Source organism: Tremella mesenterica (assembly GCF_000271645.1).
Source record: "Tremella mesenterica DSM 1558 unplaced genomic scaffold TREMEscaffold_14, whole genome shotgun sequence".
NCBI classification, from domain to species: domain Eukaryota; kingdom Fungi; phylum Basidiomycota; class Tremellomycetes; order Tremellales; family Tremellaceae; genus Tremella; species Tremella mesenterica.
The window spans coordinates 658,343-674,843 of NW_006711238.1; the positions used below are offsets into that span (position 1 = coordinate 658,343).

Here is a 16,501-nt window from a genome sequence, read left to right on the forward strand (position 1 = left end):
AGATACTGAGGACCATTATATATCCTACGAACTCAAGGAAAGCTACCGGTTAACAAGGGATGTTGCCAACCGGATAAGGCAGAGACCGGTCCGGTCGGAGATGAAGGGTCCCGCTTGGAAAATGAAGAGACCGGTCCGGTCGGAGATGAAGGGTCCTGCTTGGAAATGAAGAGACCGGTTGGAAATAAAACAAAGACCGGACGGAACTAAAAGCATCCGGTTAGAACGGAAGAGATAGGTCTAAAATGAAAGAGACCAGTGAAAACTCCGGTATCAATTGAGGAAACAAGCTAAGAGGGACATGGATCGGATTAAGCCAAAGCGGCCCTCAACATAAGACAACCGGTAGGAAAGTGAAAAGGAGCCGGAAGTTGGAGAAACGGCCGGATCCGAGGAAGCGGCTGATAGTGAAAGCAGCCGGAAGTTAGAGAAGCGGCAAAATACAACCAAGCCACCCTAGATGGGAAAAGTGGCCGGAAGAAGGTTGGCCGGATATCACTTGCAGGAGCTCGTGACGGATAGAGGAGGGGCGACTGTTATGACACTGCCTGTATCATAACCTCAGGAACATCCTATCCGTATGGCACGGTTTACTCCGTACAGCACGGTTTACTCCGTACAGCACGGTTTACTCCGTACAGCACGGTCCACTCCGTATAACACGGTTAAACCGTGCATTACGGTTTACTCCGTGACTCACGGGTTGGCTGAGGCATTTATGTGATTGGTCAGAATAGTCTTACTCAAGGTGATACCGTGTAGAAAGTGCTGTCTATATAAACCCCCTTCACGAGGGCTCTTTCCTCGTCGATGAATTCTCATAAGTTACTCTCACAAACTTTGCCACCCACTCCACCAATCCCAATTGCTTAAGTGACTTACGCCATAACGCGTCTACACTGAGGTGTTCTTCATCATCGTCCAATCCACTCTACGCTATCACTTCGTATCTCATCGCTGTCGTCCACTGAAGTTAGGTTAGGTCACTGCCTAGCTCTCAGGTTGTAACAGAACGGACGAGCTCGTTTCGTTTCGGGCTGGGACTCGTTTACATCCTCCAGGGCCCGCTTGTTCACAGGAGGATGAACAGGACTACTTCGGACAAGTATGGGAGAGATCCCAGCTGGCAAACCTGCAGAGAAAACGGGGGGGGCGGTTTCGGAGGGTTCCTTTTCGGGAACAACATCGGCAAATTTTGGAGGGCGGGGAGGGAATCGTGGCCTTTCATTTCGGGCTGTAGATTGTTCCGGTTGAGGTCTTTCTTCTCCATCCTCTTGACCCAAGCTGGAATCTTGAACAAGAGTAGGACCAGCTGGAGAAGAAAGTTCTGTTTCTCCCTAAAAGTCAGCTGCTGAGACTTGCTTTCGGTTCGGAACTTAGAAAACTCACCTCCGAACGAGTTTGCTCTCTAGCAGACGTAGGCGCTTCGGTGAGGGGTTTCGGAGAAGGTCTGACAACCCATTTCGGATGGGATTTTGCAGCAGCCCCAGCTGCGACAGTGCCTCCCCTAGCAGTCCTACGCTTGTCCTTCGGTCCTACCGGTTCCTGCAGTGGCGCATTTGAGAACCCAATCGCCGTGGAAGCTGCAGGGGGAGCTTTTTCTTTTCCCTTTCCTTTTCCTTTTTCGGGAGGGGGGGGAGAAACCGATTTCTTGGGAGCCGAAGCTCTTGTAGAGCGTCTTGTGGTGGCTGGCCGGCGAGGTTTCCGAGGGGAGGGATGTGGTGAATGTTCAGAGTCCGATGAGTCCGAATCAGAATCCGAGCTTTCCTCAGGCTTGTCCTGACCTTGTGATGACTTTTTCGGCCGTTTTTCACTTTCGGAGGACTCTTCGACAAGGAAATTGGTCGGCTTGCCCTTGAGGGAGCAGGTGAGAGGGGGCTTTGTGGAGTTATAACAGTGGACACAGACACGAAACTTTCCTTCGTCCCAACGGTTGAGAAACACTGGTCGACCATCAGGTACATTGACACATTTCACTTCGGGATGCCTGAGATCAGCATTGAGTTTCGTTAATTTCTCCCGAATTCGGGAGCCATATTTGACAAAGAGATACTCACGTGTAATTGAAAGCCGAAACACAAAACTGGACATGACAGTTTGGCTTTGTGGCCGACTCATCCGCCGAATAGCATCGTGACCCTCTAGTAATCGCCCGAATACCCTCTTCCTTCATTTGTTTCGGGGTAGCTTCCCGAAGACCTAGCTTTTCAGCATGCTGAGGAAGATACTTCGGCTCTGCATGCCACCAGGGCTGGAGGTAGAACCCTATCTCAGCTTGAAAAGAACGAAGTGATTTCTCACTCTTCCAAATGGGGTGTTGTGGCTGAAGATACTTTTGGAAGTGAACATGGTCGGGGTGTAATTTGTAACCCTTCGGAGGGTTTACACTGGATTTATCTGTTTTTGAGTCGAAGGGGTTCGGCATTTTGAGAAAGAGGTCAAAGAGGTCAGAGAGATTGGGAGGAAGGGGGAGTGGAAAGACTCTAATTTTGATGATAAGATAATTTGGACGAGCCAAGGGGGAAGGTGAGATGAAGCACACAGATGCAGAATGAGCAGTGAGATCAGTTGAGAGTGAGCAGTGGAGAGCAGATGAAAAACGCTGGCTAATGTAAGCTGGAAAAAGATATGAAGATGCTGAAGAGAAGTGAAGTGAAGTGAAGTGAAGAGAAGAACTGAATGGAAGGAATGAAAAACGGGGAAAATCGCGTCAGCCCGTGTTGGTACTTAGTAGAAGTTTGTCACGGCCGTCGAACAACTATTTCTTAATAGACCGACGGTCGACGAACCTCGGCTAACTTCACGCTCTGAGTCGATGTCTCACCCAACCAGGAGGGCGCAGACGTCGAAAGGGGTGTAACTACGGCGTACTTCGGCGTAGTTACTCTAACTAGGGTTTTGTTCTACTGATGGCGATGTATCTTGATTTATAGCTATCTCTATCTGTCTTTCACTACTGACAACAATCAAGGATCGCTGAAGAACTTCAGCGATCTTCTCAGCTAATATTATCTACTCCTCCTAGACGTTCATCCAACCCTCTCGCGCTTTGACGTACTTCAACGCACTTCGTCCAACTTCCCCGAGCCCTCGGCCATCCTCTTCCTCCTTCGACTAACTCCGCCTAACATCGCCGCACTTCTGCTCCCATTGTCCCTACTTAGCCTAACTCCGCCTAACATCGCCGCACTTCTGCTCCCATTGTCCCTAATTAGCCTAACCCCGCCTAACATCGCCGCACTTCTGCTCCCATTGTCCCTACTTAGCCTAACCCCGTCTAACTTCGCCGTACTTCTGCTCCCATTGTCCCTACTTAGCCTAACTCCGTCTAACTTCGCCGTACTTGGTGTCAGAAGTCCTGAGTTACGTGTAGAGTAAAGAGGTTAAGGCGTGATGGGGTTTTGATGGCCAAAGGAGGGTCATTGTTGGTGGAGTAATCGAGGTGTTACGACGTAGTTCGTGACAAAGTTCAACCAACCCCATCACCATCAGAAACACGTCAACATGATGGATCCTTGCTAGGATTTTGTGCATTCAATACCATGCATGTGTTAACATGAATACCATGCATGTGTTAACATGAATATAAAGATACACGCATAGAATCAGGTATCCACTTGGGTAGATTGCTGGTCAGTAGTGAGTATGTGACTATGACCGAAAGCCCCCGAATTCTGCCGAAAGGGGACCGAAAAGCAAAGTGCCATTTCGGGTTCGGGACATTGCCCCTTCCCCTGGGGTCAATACTCCGAAAGATGTTCCGAAAATGGTATGAATAGACTCAGAAGGCGTCAGGCATTCCAATGATATCAGAAAAGCCACGGAAAGATGATTTTTTAATAGTGAAGGTATTTGGGTCAGTAGTGACGGGATATGGGAGTTGAACGTCGTATTTTGGGAGAAAGTGGCAAAATTTCGTCGGGATTAATTCGAGTTCCGTCGGGATTATCCAGTTTTGCCACTTTCCTTCCGCCACTCTTCCCCACTGACCACTGATCAACTCCCATGTTCAAATGAAGTACTACACTTACTCGTCATAACGGATGGGATTGGTAGATTATGATTCATCAGATGATTCCATTCCATCCGTCCCTACTTCGACTTCTTCCCACTCTCCAAACCTCTTCAAACCCGAGACCGAGACCGCGACCGCGAAATCCTCCGTGACCAGACACCCGAGCCGTAAACGTCCCCTCCCATCATTACCTACTACTTACACTTCCGGTCAGTCCTCTCCTATCTTCCTCTCTTCTAGTACCATAAACTGAATCTATCTCATAGGTCTTAATCCATCCGACGATCCAACTTTACATCAAGGAAGGAAACGAACACGTCCATTCGTAGAAGGAGAATATTCTTGTCATATATACGTATCTCGTAAGTCCTATCCTCTCCCCCACCACTCTATTAGGATTTTTGACTGATGTAATAGTTTCTATACCCACTTCACTTCGGTCCACATTGAATGAAATCCTCATTACCCTCAAACGTTTACTACCCACGAAAGATATACATCCTACACATGATCTGAAGGATTTACATATCTCCCTCAGCCATCCGTTAGGGTTGAGAAGATCTCAAATTCCTACTTTCCTCTCTGGACTATCTAAAGCCGTGAAAGATGTAAAGAAAACAATTCTACCGATGATTCGGTCAACATCGAATATCAGCTCAAGTCACGAGACGAGTGAAATGGGTGGAGATGAGAAGATGACATTACGACTAAGTTTGGCAGGGAATATCAAAGTGTATCTCAATGGTAAGAAAAGAGGTGGTCAGGGAGATGGTGGAAGAGCTTTTTTCGCCTTAAGACTTGGAGCAGGTGATCCTGAGGTGAGTCAAAATCTTCCTTCTCAATTCTTTCTAATCCAAACCATTCTTAATGAGTAATCGTCAATCTGTGTATCTGCGTTCAGTCATCTCGAGACGGTCCTAGCATGATGTCTCCTGATTCGGACACTTGTCTCCGCTGGTCAGTCCACGCAGTTCACGCAGTAGCCCCGGTGGAAGATCGAACGTCAATGAAACAATCATGTTTTCATGACACAGATGATATCATGCTATTGAGGCAGGTGTTCGATACGATAGTAGAAATAATCGAGAGAGTAAATGAAGCACTTACCATCAGCTCCGCAACCTCTTGTCAAAAGCTGTAGAACCCACCCTGGCCAAGTTTCATCTACCAAACTATCATCTCGACCCTGAACTTCACTCATCATTCGCATGGTGTCTCCTCAATTCTCCCACTTCATCTCTCACATCTCCCTCATCATCTTATATCACTGATCAGACCTTGGACCATCTTCCGTCCGACGTGTCAAACCCAAATGAGGGGCATGAGGGTACATCGTTGACCTGTGAGGACCTAAAGGAGATCAATGAGAAGTTTTCTAGACGGATTATCGATACTCAGCCAAAGGGTGGTTGGGAGGTGGATCGTCTCGTCGTCAAAATAGCAAAAGAATTGCATTATATTTCACTGTGAACTTCATCCCTAGTCTCGCATCGGACCTAAACTTTTTCTTCTTGGCAGCATACAGATAGTCAGTGGACCGAGTGTTGTAGCATGAATGTAATACCAGATAGGCTGACTAACTTTCAAAAGATGTATGCATTGAGACATATAGTATATTGATCACTCCAACATGACACTTCTCATGGATACCTCATCAATGGTCCATCTCTCGAATTCGTCCCCGATATTGGCACAGGGACAGGGACGAATCTTCTCAAAACTTCTTTTTCCCATTCCTTCAATTCTTCCTCAACTTCACCATTCCCCATGGCTTCTTCTTCGTCAACTTCTTCTTCCTTCTTCATCTTGCCTCCTCGTTGTTTACGAGCTTCTATAGCTCTTTCCCATATTTCCCAAGGGATACAAGCTGTGGTATTCTCACTTGATTCTTCTTCTTTTTTCACTCCCACATCATTACTCGACTCTTCCTCCTTTTTCACACTCACATCATGATCCAACTTTTCCTCTTTTACTCCACTCGTCTCTTGCTTCTCCTCTTGACTCGTTTCTACCTTCTGAGAATCATTCCCATCGGTAACTCCATCATTCTTATCGGTAACTCCACTCGGTTTTGCTCCATTAGAAGGAACCTCATCATACAATGTAAACTCTCCTTGTCTGGTTCTTGTCAATTTTACCACATGTGCCCCACATCCTAATAACAATCCTATATCATTAATGATACTTCTCACATATGTCCCACTAGAAACTGTCATTTTGATCTCAAAGGTCGGAGGTCTCCTTCCATCTTCAAGGACTTCTGATGTTATATCAGCTTGAAGATTGAGATCCGGGATGGGGGGTTCGGCCAAATGTTCTTTCTCCTGTGCTTGATGAACCAAAGTTGTCAATCGTTGAAATATCGTTTTCTGTTCTGAAGACAAACGCGTAGTGGGCCAACGGTAATTATGTCCTCCATCGTTTGGGGTGACCGAAGATGGGGTAAAGGATAAAAGTTCCACATGGACGGTACATTTTCGAGTGGGGATGGCACGAGGGAGAGGTAGAGAAGAACGTGCGTATTCATATAATGGTTTACCGTCCATTTTCAAAGCGGAGAAACTGAGATGAGCGTCAAATACAACCTTGCACCATATTTGTTCTGCGCCATATATCACTCTGAAAGAATTTCACGGTTCGGTGTGTTGAACGGGTATAACAGTCATTCGAGTTGAGATGATAAACGAGCGATGGGTGATGGCGAAGATGAATCCTATGATAAGAACGGAAAAGGTTCGTCTTACATAGGAGGAGTCTGTATGATCTCTCCTTGAAATTTCTCAATGGCCTTTTCGACATCTTCCCGAGTTATATGATCCCATTTGGAAGTAGTCAGAATCTCCCCTTCTGCGTCATATGTCGTAGTCGCAGCTCCTAATAGTCCAGTAGAAGTATATTCCTACCATCAGCGGTCAAATATGGTATACAAGATATCTTAAATCACCTTGGTACATTCCAAAAACCGATTGAGATGTTTCGTACCCCTATTAACGCCGATGACTGTAGGTCAGCAATGTCATTCGTCATCATCAGTAACCACATGATGCATGATACGCCTATGAACAGCAAACAGTGCTGAAAAATATGATTGCAAAAAGAGAGGAGTAGAGGATTGGATTACCTACCCAATACACCATCAGCTAGAGGATCTAATGTTCCCCCTTGACCAATTTTCAATCCCATATGCGTGGTGTTCTTCTTCCTTTTACGTTTTTGAGTAGACATACCATGTTTTCGTCTTTCGGGATCGTCGAACAGACGAGATTCAAGTAAAAGAGGTGTGATAGCGTCGATGACTTTCATCCTATCATTCAGTTCGTAATTTTTTTTTACATTTCAACCGCACCCTGGACCATCTAACATATCGATTATCTCAGTTTGTTCCAGGTGAGGATTGAACGGAGGGGTACAGGTCGACTCGTAGGGTGAATGGTGAGCGACTAGTCTGGAGGGAGAAGAGATGTGGACGAAACTCACGATGTGGGTCCTGAGGGTTTAGCAATGGGGAATAACCCATTAAGTGGTAGAGGTGGATTATTCGGAGCTTTGGGCATCTTGGATAGTCGTGGCAACAAAAAGATAGGTTTACGTAGATGGATGTTCAGCTTGGGTGGACTTGTTGGATACTTTACTGAGTGGGAGAAGAGATGCAGGGGTTGATGGGCAATATATACTGCAAAGTTTGGGAAAATCAGAGAGATGAATGGAGGATGGATGGGAAAACTTTGAATGGGAAGAAATTTGCAGGATTCCCGGATGATGTCATTCTTGTGATGTCTACAAGTTCACTAATCTCACTTCTTTCCCCCTTCAGCATATCCACACCTGACAACCTGTACCTCTGGAGCAGTAACTGAAGCTGCTCCTCCAGGAGCGGGTATTCCCCCTTCTCCTTGTCCGGCTCTATGAGTCAAATTCAACAAATGTGTCATCAACCATTCTGCCACTCCTTCGCCTGGTAAAGGTCTGATCGTCTCTACTTCGTGGAGGTTGATCAACCCGCTATATGGAGAGAAAGAGTACATAGAGGAAGTATGCCATATTGTTTCCTATTCGTCAGTTTAGTATGACTTTTGGAGTGTACTCACTTTGTGTGGGGGTAAACGAGGTTTTCCATAGATTTGAAGAAGAACGCGTATTTGTTTTTGACGTTTGGGCAGAGTTGATACATCTGAGGTACCGCGAAGTAAAGTGGGAGAGAAAGATGGGGAGGGAGAGAAGGACATTCGATCTAGACTTGTATGTAAGTTTGTGTGTAGAGCTGAAGGTGAACGAGCACTCGAAAGCAAGGAAGGAGAAGAATCACCTTGCATACCGTTACGAGCGATGGAGAAAGCCATTTGATACCCTGACAAGGAAGAGATCTATTTGTCAGCTCAGCTATCATTTCCTATCCTGTGTGAAGTCTGCATGTCGAAAGAAGGGAAAGAGAAGGATGTTAGGGATTTCAGATTACTCACCTTGAGAGGTAAGGGAGAGGGAAGCTTGAGAATGACATTCTTGCTGAAGATATCGGAGGGGAACAGACTGGAGGATGACTGAGTAGGGTCAAAAAGTAAAGGCAAGGTATCTTGGAGGTGCAACATAGCTTTAGCTGAGTCGTCAGTGATTATTCGGGTCCTGATCACGTTCGTGAGAGGACGAACCGGAAACGTACTGTATGATGGCATCGCAAGGCCGCAAGGAAGGCGTCGAAAAATGTGCAAAGTCGGATCAAAGAGTGAAACACACTCACCCACTCTCATATCCCATTCCAAATCATCCACCTCTGCTTCTCCGGTGGGAGTCGGACCGTAACCATTGTCAACTTCTCTGCCCTTTCCTTTTTCAGGTGATCTTGATTGAATCAGGTGTGAAGAGGCGTTTTGTCGGTGTGAAACAAAGAAGATGGGTTCGAGCCGACGAGGGGTGATGTAGGAAAGATGACGACGAGATGAGCTTGAACATGGTCGTAGCAATTTTGACATTCCTAATGATTACTCTCTTGAGACCTGGGTTCAAGTGTTATGAGGGTGAAGGAAACAAAGTCGGAGATGTAAGTTACTGTGAGGAAATGCCGAGCCACTGACCGGGATTGAGGATGTCGATGACGACCAGGCACGGTGAGGTGATGTTGACGGGTGAAACGATAACTGTCGTTTTTACTGCCTCTTGTCTCACTTGTGATCACTCTGCTTTTACATAATTTGCTCCCTTAAGGTTATCCACCATCAGGAGAACAGCGCCCTACCCGTCTCCCCCTTGATCCCTTGGCTATGAGTAGTGATTGACTTTGGCAAAAGGTGGAAAAGATGTAACCGAGAGGGACGGACATCATTTTTACATCGCCTTCTCTTCTTTCTCACCATATCCAACCTCTTCCTTCACTTCCTCTTTCTCTTCCTCTTCCCCAACTGCACTACTCCTGCTGTATCCACTCTTTCATCACTAATCCATATCATCTTGACACATCATGCCTTCCCCCACAAAAGGAAAAGATACCAATCGTTCTCTCTCAATCACCAAAACCCTCACTTTCAATTCTACTCTCTCCAACGCCCTCCGCAGAGTATCTTCCACTCCCACTTTCGATCAACTGAAACTCTCACACATACTCAATGGTGAGACCTGTCCTCCTATCTCCTTCTCAGATTTCGCAGCTTTCGTCTCACATAAGGAATACTCTTCCGAGAATCTTTTGTTCGTCATATGGTTTCGATCTTACCGCTCTCGATGGGACTCTCTACCTTTATCAGAAAGAGAATCGACACCTATTCCCAATACAAAAATGGGCGATCGTCACCAGCCATTCGTCCATATAGACAAAGCTCTAGCAGAAGGAAATGTCATGTCTGCCTCCAGTAGCTCCAACTTGAGCTCCCAACCGGACTCTCCTGGAAAAGGGTCAAGTTCGCCTGACAACCACCATGCAACACACTCAAGTCCGAATGAGGAAACTTTCAGACCCTGCCAATGGGCGCAAGAAGGGACGTGTCGATGTGACGACTCAACTCATCTGCATCTCAAGAAGGGATTGTTTGGGAGGACTAAGAAACCAGAGAAGCCAGATAGCGTCAAACCAATTTTCGTACATACCCCTCATCACATCAAAGTTCCTCCGACGGGAACTGTTTTGCGTGAGCCAAGAAACCAGCCGATGCGAGAGGAAGCACAGAGGGCGTTTGCTACTTTTCTCAGACCAGGTGGTAGTAGGGAGTTGGGAATAGCGGATGAGTTGAGATTGTTTGCACAGGAATGTCTCACGAGAAGCACAGCTCCTGAGGTGGTCAGTGTCAAATTTACTTCATTTACGTGTAAAAATAGCTGACTTCCAGTTCCTACCCATTTACGAGGAGGTTTACCAGGTGGTGGAGAGACAATCTTTACCCCATTTTCTGTCCTATGCCAGGACTAATATTAATCGCCCCAAGCGAATATTCTGGTGAGTACTTATTGCATACCTTTCTCACAGATACCCGTAATCTATCATCCCCCCTCCCTTCTGACTGTTAGACTCTCGCCATGAAAAATGTATCTGACCTCAAGGTTCACCGTCGGCACTATCGATCTATCCATCGGACTTCTCATCTATCTCCTCCTCACGTTACTTCTGCCCCGCCATCACTTTGCTCTACGTGCTATCCGACTCCCTTCCGTCATATTCGTGGCATTTGGCTGTATGCAGCTATACTCGTCACGAAGAGGTTTCTGTACTCAAGTGTGGGGTCGCAGTTCCCGGCAGGTTCGACCGTGGGAGCTGGACGATGTGGAGCACGACAATGAAGCGACTTTGTATTCTACTGGAACAATTCAATCAAACGGCGATATCCTTCAGTCAGGCGACATTCCGCCAGCAACACCAACACTCACCAGTAATAAACCAGCAGTGAGTGCCAAAGGGGAAGGATCCGGATTGGACGTTGTCCCAGAAGTTCACCCATTGCAAGATCTGGGAGGTGTCATCGGAGTGTCTCCGGGGACAGAGAAGAACGACTGGGAGCTTGTATTTCTTCCCAAGACTTTTCACCTTTCGACAGAAGGGGAACAATTGGGTAATAAACCTGAATTAGAGGCAGGACCTACCGAGAAGGACAGCGTCTCCCACGCAACATCAGACGAATATGATCAAAGAATGGCCGCACGTCGGGCAACTCTTCGACCACCTTCACCCAGCGATGCCTTTCCGATATCCGCTACACCCCTTCTGTCTCCTTACTCTAGATCTGGAATTGACGTCTCCCTTTCTCCCGCTAGCCCTCTTGAATCTTCCGACATCTCCCCGTTCGATCAATCCGAGACTGCCAGAGGGCTTATGTCTGATGGGCTCTCAGGAAGAAGCCAGCCTGCTGGTCTTTCGTCTCTTCTTGACACTTTTGGACATACAGACACCCCTCTTGGTCGGGAACCAAGACCCAAGATCTTCGGACCCGAGACAGTGGTAGAGGATCCAAGGGTTAAAGAATTGTTCGATAGCGTTGTAAGAGATATTCTAGTTGTTGGGGGGTTGGTCGGGGCTTCATGGGTAGCCATGTGTCTTGCAGTACCTACCGCTGGATTAGCCTAAGGAGTAATTGGATCAGAGGTTATAATGCAAGGGAGTTTTGTGAGTAGTCTAAACGTGATATCTCTCGTATGCGGGTGAGTACATACTGAATTGCTGATTTGCTCTATTCTTTTCTTTGAATGAGCCCTCAGTGTATGTAGTTGTCATCGTCATCTGGGGGCCCCAGGTCGGATAAGACGTCACCGCGATCGATCGAAACATCCGATGTCTTCCTTTTCTTCTCTCTCATCTCCCTTCATGACCAACTACACGCTGAATTGACATCTTACATACTGAAAAGAGACTCAAGGTACCTGACATCCACTCAACCATGTCTGTAGCTATCGTTCAAGGAAGCGCTGGAGGTCTAGGACTAGCCCTCACCACACACCTCCTCCGTCATACCTCTCTCAAAGTCTATGCTCTGACACATGGTTCAGCGTCTGACCTCGAATCGAAGTTGTCACACTTGCCGGCTGAGAGAGTCAAAGTGATAGGAAAGGTTGACGTGACGGAGGAATCAAGTTTGCAAAAAGCAGCTGAGCAGGTAAGAGAAGAGACGGGGGCCAATCAAGTTAGACTTATCGCTTGCTTAGCGGGAATAGTACGTCCATGGTTCATTATCCTCACCCTGATGCTTCCTACTGTTACCCTCTTCCTATCTCTTGTGTCCATCTATCCCTCCTGACGTTCTGGCTCGTCATCGTCGGTATAACTTAGACTGTATATCAAGATGTTCATGAAGTCTGCTTTGTCTTCTGTCACATATCTCACGAAGCTGGGCTGACTAGTCAGTTACAACCCGAGAAGAGCCTATCCGCTATCGACATCGATTCCGCCTTACAGAGCTTCAAAATCAATTCCCTTGGTCATCTCCTCACCTATAAACACTTTGTTCCCCTTCTCCCTAGCAAGAAAGATTTCAACGAGTTGACCGCCGACTTCAATCAGGGCAAAGAAGATCCTGCAAAAGGACTGATTAATAAAGAAGGAAGTCTGTGTTTTTCGCTCAGTGCAAGAGTTGGTAGTATAGAGGATAATGAGAAAGGAGGGTGGTATTCGTACCGAGCGTGAGTTCGCATATCTTCATTGTATTTCCTCATCCGTTTTCCTTCCAAGTTTCTCGTCATCTCCGTTTTCTATTGAGCTTTCATGTCGTCTTGCACGTATTGCTCAGTATTTAAGCAGATCCTAGTGTAGGAGTCATTGCCGGTCGAGGATGAGGCAGTGGGCTACGTCTCCTTGAAGTGGACCTCGACTGACCAACAGTTCAAAGGCTGCGCTCAACCAAATCATCCGGAGTCTGGATCATGAGGTGAGTGTTGTCTACTCGAAGTGGCAGAATGACTGACCACCCAGCTAGCCAACAAGTCATCTTCCGCCTTAGCCATAGGCTATCACCCCGGCACTGTCCTCACTTCACTCTCACGTCCCGTTGTCGGTCACAAGGCCCAAGCTAAACCGGACGAAGGAGTCTTCACTGTGGAACAAGCCGTCGAACATATGACCGGAGTGATGAGTCGAACTTCGCGTGAAGGGAGGGAAGGATGGGGCGGGAGATGCTGGGATTGGAGGGGAGAACGTGTGCCTTACTGATTCCACTCATTATTCTACCACCTCGACTGTAAACCTCGCGTCCACAAGTCACCACCGGCAATTCTCGAGCATCGTACGCGTTTCCTTTCTCCGCCATGGACCAGCGTCCCATTGGAAACGTTCCTCTTCACCGTCCGTCCTGACTCATGAATCATTACACCAGAGCTAGGAAGAAAGGTATGTGTGTCCGAGGTTTGACATGAAACCGTTCGACTTACTCCCTCTCTGATGCTCCCCCGTACATTGACCTATTCGGAACACATGAATAAAGGTGATGACAAATCAAGCGGAGACTGACCCGAGGCCCATAAGTCGGAGGTGTAACTTATTGAAACCGTTGTCATCTGACATTGACACACCCCTTTGATCCTACCCCGACGGTTGGCGGGGTAAATCGTATCAAATTCTGACATCCTTTATGTCCCTTTCCGTGCTCCTTACGTCTCTGACACTCTTGCAGAGTCCTATCCTCGGTGAACTCGAAGGAAAAATGTCTTTCTCTCCCACAAGTTGATTGTCTCATCAGCATCACACATTCCATCTCAGGACAGGCGTCTTCGAGTGATTAACCTCAGGCAGGGAATTGACGTCCCATCGAAGGTTCCAGGCGAGAAGTTCAAATCTTTTGTCGTTCTCGAAGCCAAGCAACAATCTTGGTCCGATCGTCTCATCCGAGGACTCGACCATCGCCAACTGGTCAAATAGAAAAATACACGACTGAAACAAAACACGCATCGACGTCATGGGATTGGGAGATATCGGCGGGGCTATCACGGATGCAGGCAAAGGTGCAGCTACCACCATCACTGATGCGGGCAAGACTGTAGCGACGACAGCGACAGAAGTGGCTACCACTGTGGCTGATGGAGCGGGGGGAGTTATCAATACTGCTGCGGGTGCGGTGGGAACTGGTATTTCAGCTGCGGGGGTGAGTCGTTTCCGTCGTTTTCATCGTTTTCAACCTCTTTTCGGTTTCATCTTCTCACCTTGTCCTCATCTTCCTCACCTTCTAATTATTTTCATAATCGTCTGCCCTTTCTCAACACTGGCCTTTCTGGTTCCGGGAACAATTTGATGGTGCTAGACCGGAGGAGACGAGTGTGAAAATACCTTGCTAACTACTAGGGCATTGTAGGAGATGTGGGATCTTTGACCGGAGAGGCGGCAACTATTCAAAAGGTGAATCACATTTCTCCTATTTCTACGTCACAAGCTGATATCACGTAGTGGGTCAACTTGTATGAGAAATACAAAACAATCTTGATCGTTGGTCAGTCATTCTTCTCCTAGCTGACCAATCACAGTTTTATCAGCTAACTTGAACAGTCCTCGCCCTTTTAGCATTCTGTATCCTCTGGTCATGGATCTCAATGTTTTATCAATGGTGTAAATGTTGTCTAGGTTGTGCTAAATGTTGGGGACATTGTTGTGAAGGAACATATCGTTATTGTCTTTGTCCAACTTTACGATGTACCGAGAAATGCGGTATAAAATGTTGGAAAGAGGATCGAAAATTATATAAAAAGATGAGAGAGAAACGTCGATTGGCAAAAGAACAAGGAAGAGAATATACGGATGAAGAACATGAAAGTCAATTCAAATGTTTACCTGAAGGTGTGAAAGAAGAAATGAGAGATCATAGGAATCTTAGTTGGAAATCTAAGACTTCTACGGAAGAAGGTGGTATAGAAGGAGATAGGGTTCCTTGTTGCGATAGTACTTATTGTATCGGTAGAAGATGTGGAAGGGTTCCTATACCTGATACGAAAGAGAAAGCGGAAGATATCAGATGTTATGGACACTTGCATCACTGGACGGGGAAGTTTGGATATTGGTTAGGACATTGTACAAGACCAGAGAAAAAGAAAGATGTTGAGAAAGGTGGATCGGATGAGGATTGAAACGGGTCATGTGCTTGAAATTGTACTTAATCTAAATTTATATTCTCCACTCTTCATCTCATGTTACATGTTGTCGCTTGATATGAGGAGCAATGTCAATGCAGTATGCAATATGCAACATGTGGTGAGTGGTACCAACTCTGGCCATAGATGGTTTAACCACGTTCAATGTGTGTGGGGCATCAACGCGAAGTGCATCAATCCATCGGTCGAGCGAAAGTATGAAAAGCTAAAAACGAAATATTCCTCCCGATAACAATAACCAACCCATGCGTTTCCTCTCATCCCCAAATTCAGATCTCATGTTATCAAAATCAACTGACCTAAGCACCGAATCCATACAAAGTACGTCCCTGGCGTTTAAGAGCGTAAACTACGTCGAGAGAAGTGACAGTCTTGCGTTTAGCGTGTTCGGTGTAAGTGACAGAGTCTCGGATAACGTTTTCGAGGCTGTTTCGTTAATTACCATTTCTGTATCTTGCATATCTCCCCAGATCCTCTTTCTTCAAGGTCTGGATGACAACTGGCCGGTCGAGTCGACAAGGATGAAAGTGCGTTAATCCCGGATGAGATGAGGTAAGTGAAGGTGTGTAAGAGTTATCGAGTGAGGGAGAGAGAAGAAGAGGAGAGGAAAGACACTAACAAAATCTTAAGAACACCACGAGTCTCTTCATAGATCAAACCTGAAATACGTTTCACACCACCTCTTCTAGCTAAACGACGAATAGCAGGTTTAGTGATACCCCTTTCAATCAGCACTTGACTCGAATACATCATGACGGTACCAAAGAACCGTCTCCTCTCTTCTTAGACTATTCCTCACCACACCACAGCACACCACAGCACATGCAAAACTTCATGACGATTATCCAAGAACCAGCACCGCTGATCCATTTCAGATACCAAGTGGGGAGGAATGAGGAATGAGGGAGAGAAGTGGAAGTAAACAGATGGAAGGGGAAAGACATGACTCACTGAATGTTATCACGTAATATCTTTCGGTGTCTCTTTGCACCACCTTTTCCAAGACCTTTACCACCTTTACCACGTCCTGACATATTGTTGATTTATTAGAGTTGTTGGTTGGGAAAGGAAAAGAACAAAGAATTGACTGGATATGGTGGAAGATGAGAGGGGAGAGATGGGGGTTATATCTTTGATTCGTTTGGGGAAGGGTTGTTGACAAGCTGCAAGCCAACGGCTAACGGAGTTTCGGTGTTATGATATCTTGTATTTTCCCGAGAATTGATCTTATCTTTTGAGAATCACGTGATATATCTTGAGGTGACTGTGCCTGAATTTTGAAATCCCCACTGCGGCCATTCCTCTCCCATAGGAAATTTGGAAGCCGCCCCGAGCCATCGCCATGTGATCATGTGAACTTTCGATTCTTACATTTGATGGCTGTCGTACTCGTACATACTTGAACGTTTTGATCTTCTACTTGACTGTGTATCTGACTGGGAA

At 46.5% G+C, this 16,501-nt stretch overlaps 8 protein-coding genes across 8 annotated transcripts; 4 read left to right on the forward strand and 4 right to left on the reverse strand.

Annotated features, from left to right (window-relative positions):
- Positions 1-983: 983 nt before the first annotated feature.
- TREMEDRAFT_65474 (uncharacterized protein) lies at positions 984-2,425 on the reverse strand (the record flags this gene model as incomplete). The annotated part of the gene is made up of 3 exons (XM_007007566.1): positions 984-1,337; positions 1,390-1,987; positions 2,058-2,425. 3 exons carry the CDS (start codon positions 2,423-2,425, stop codon positions 984-986), a joined length of 1,320 nt encoding a protein of 439 aa, XP_007007628.1.
- Positions 2,426-4,043: 1,618 nt separating this feature from the next.
- On the forward strand, positions 4,044-5,156 carry TREMEDRAFT_65475 (uncharacterized protein; the record flags this gene model as incomplete). Its single annotated transcript, XM_007007567.1, has 4 exons — positions 4,044-4,224; positions 4,282-4,377; positions 4,433-4,833; positions 4,917-5,156. The coding sequence occupies 4 exons, from the start codon at positions 4,044-4,046 to the stop codon at positions 5,154-5,156; spliced, it is 918 nt and encodes a 305-aa protein (XP_007007629.1).
- Positions 5,157-5,655: 499 nt separating this feature from the next.
- TREMEDRAFT_35014 (uncharacterized protein) lies at positions 5,656-7,569 on the reverse strand (the record flags this gene model as incomplete). The annotated part of the gene is made up of 6 exons (XM_007007448.1): positions 5,656-5,979; positions 6,106-6,577; positions 6,760-6,914; positions 6,960-7,015; positions 7,141-7,319; positions 7,493-7,569. 6 exons carry the CDS (start codon positions 7,567-7,569, stop codon positions 5,656-5,658), a joined length of 1,263 nt encoding a protein of 420 aa, XP_007007510.1.
- Positions 7,570-7,809: 240 nt separating this feature from the next.
- Positions 7,810-8,982, reverse strand: TREMEDRAFT_57761 (uncharacterized protein; the record flags this gene model as incomplete). The annotated part of the gene is made up of 5 exons (XM_007007485.1): positions 7,810-8,064; positions 8,104-8,276; positions 8,322-8,379; positions 8,476-8,609; positions 8,751-8,982. 5 exons carry the CDS (start codon positions 8,980-8,982, stop codon positions 7,810-7,812), a joined length of 852 nt encoding a protein of 283 aa, XP_007007547.1.
- Positions 8,983-9,467: 485 nt separating this feature from the next.
- Positions 9,468-11,558, forward strand: TREMEDRAFT_70159 (uncharacterized protein; the record flags this gene model as incomplete). The annotated part of the gene is made up of 3 exons (XM_007007619.1): positions 9,468-10,280; positions 10,330-10,436; positions 10,541-11,558. 3 exons carry the CDS (start codon positions 9,468-9,470, stop codon positions 11,556-11,558), a joined length of 1,938 nt encoding a protein of 645 aa, XP_007007681.1.
- Positions 11,559-11,868: 310 nt separating this feature from the next.
- On the forward strand, positions 11,869-13,133 carry TREMEDRAFT_70160 (uncharacterized protein; the record flags this gene model as incomplete). Its single annotated transcript, XM_007007620.1, has 4 exons — positions 11,869-12,141; positions 12,333-12,607; positions 12,807-12,852; positions 12,897-13,133. The coding sequence occupies 4 exons, from the start codon at positions 11,869-11,871 to the stop codon at positions 13,131-13,133; spliced, it is 831 nt and encodes a 276-aa protein (XP_007007682.1).
- Positions 13,134-13,875: 742 nt separating this feature from the next.
- TREMEDRAFT_65479 (uncharacterized protein) lies at positions 13,876-14,972 on the forward strand (the record flags this gene model as incomplete). The annotated part of the gene is made up of 5 exons (XM_007007568.1): positions 13,876-14,061; positions 14,259-14,312; positions 14,361-14,403; positions 14,460-14,849; positions 14,923-14,972. The coding sequence occupies 5 exons, from the start codon at positions 13,876-13,878 to the stop codon at positions 14,970-14,972; spliced, it is 723 nt and encodes a 240-aa protein (XP_007007630.1).
- Positions 14,973-15,206: 234 nt separating this feature from the next.
- TREMEDRAFT_74756 (uncharacterized protein) lies at positions 15,207-16,122 on the reverse strand. The gene is made up of 3 exons (XM_007007621.1): positions 16,010-16,122; positions 15,678-15,779; positions 15,207-15,484 (listed from the first exon to the last, which is right to left on the reverse strand). The coding sequence occupies exons 1-3, from the start codon at positions 16,090-16,092 to the stop codon at positions 15,358-15,360; spliced, it is 312 nt and encodes a 103-aa protein (XP_007007683.1). The 5' UTR covers positions 16,093-16,122; the 3' UTR covers positions 15,207-15,357.
- Between the last annotated feature and the right edge of the window lie 379 nt (positions 16,123-16,501).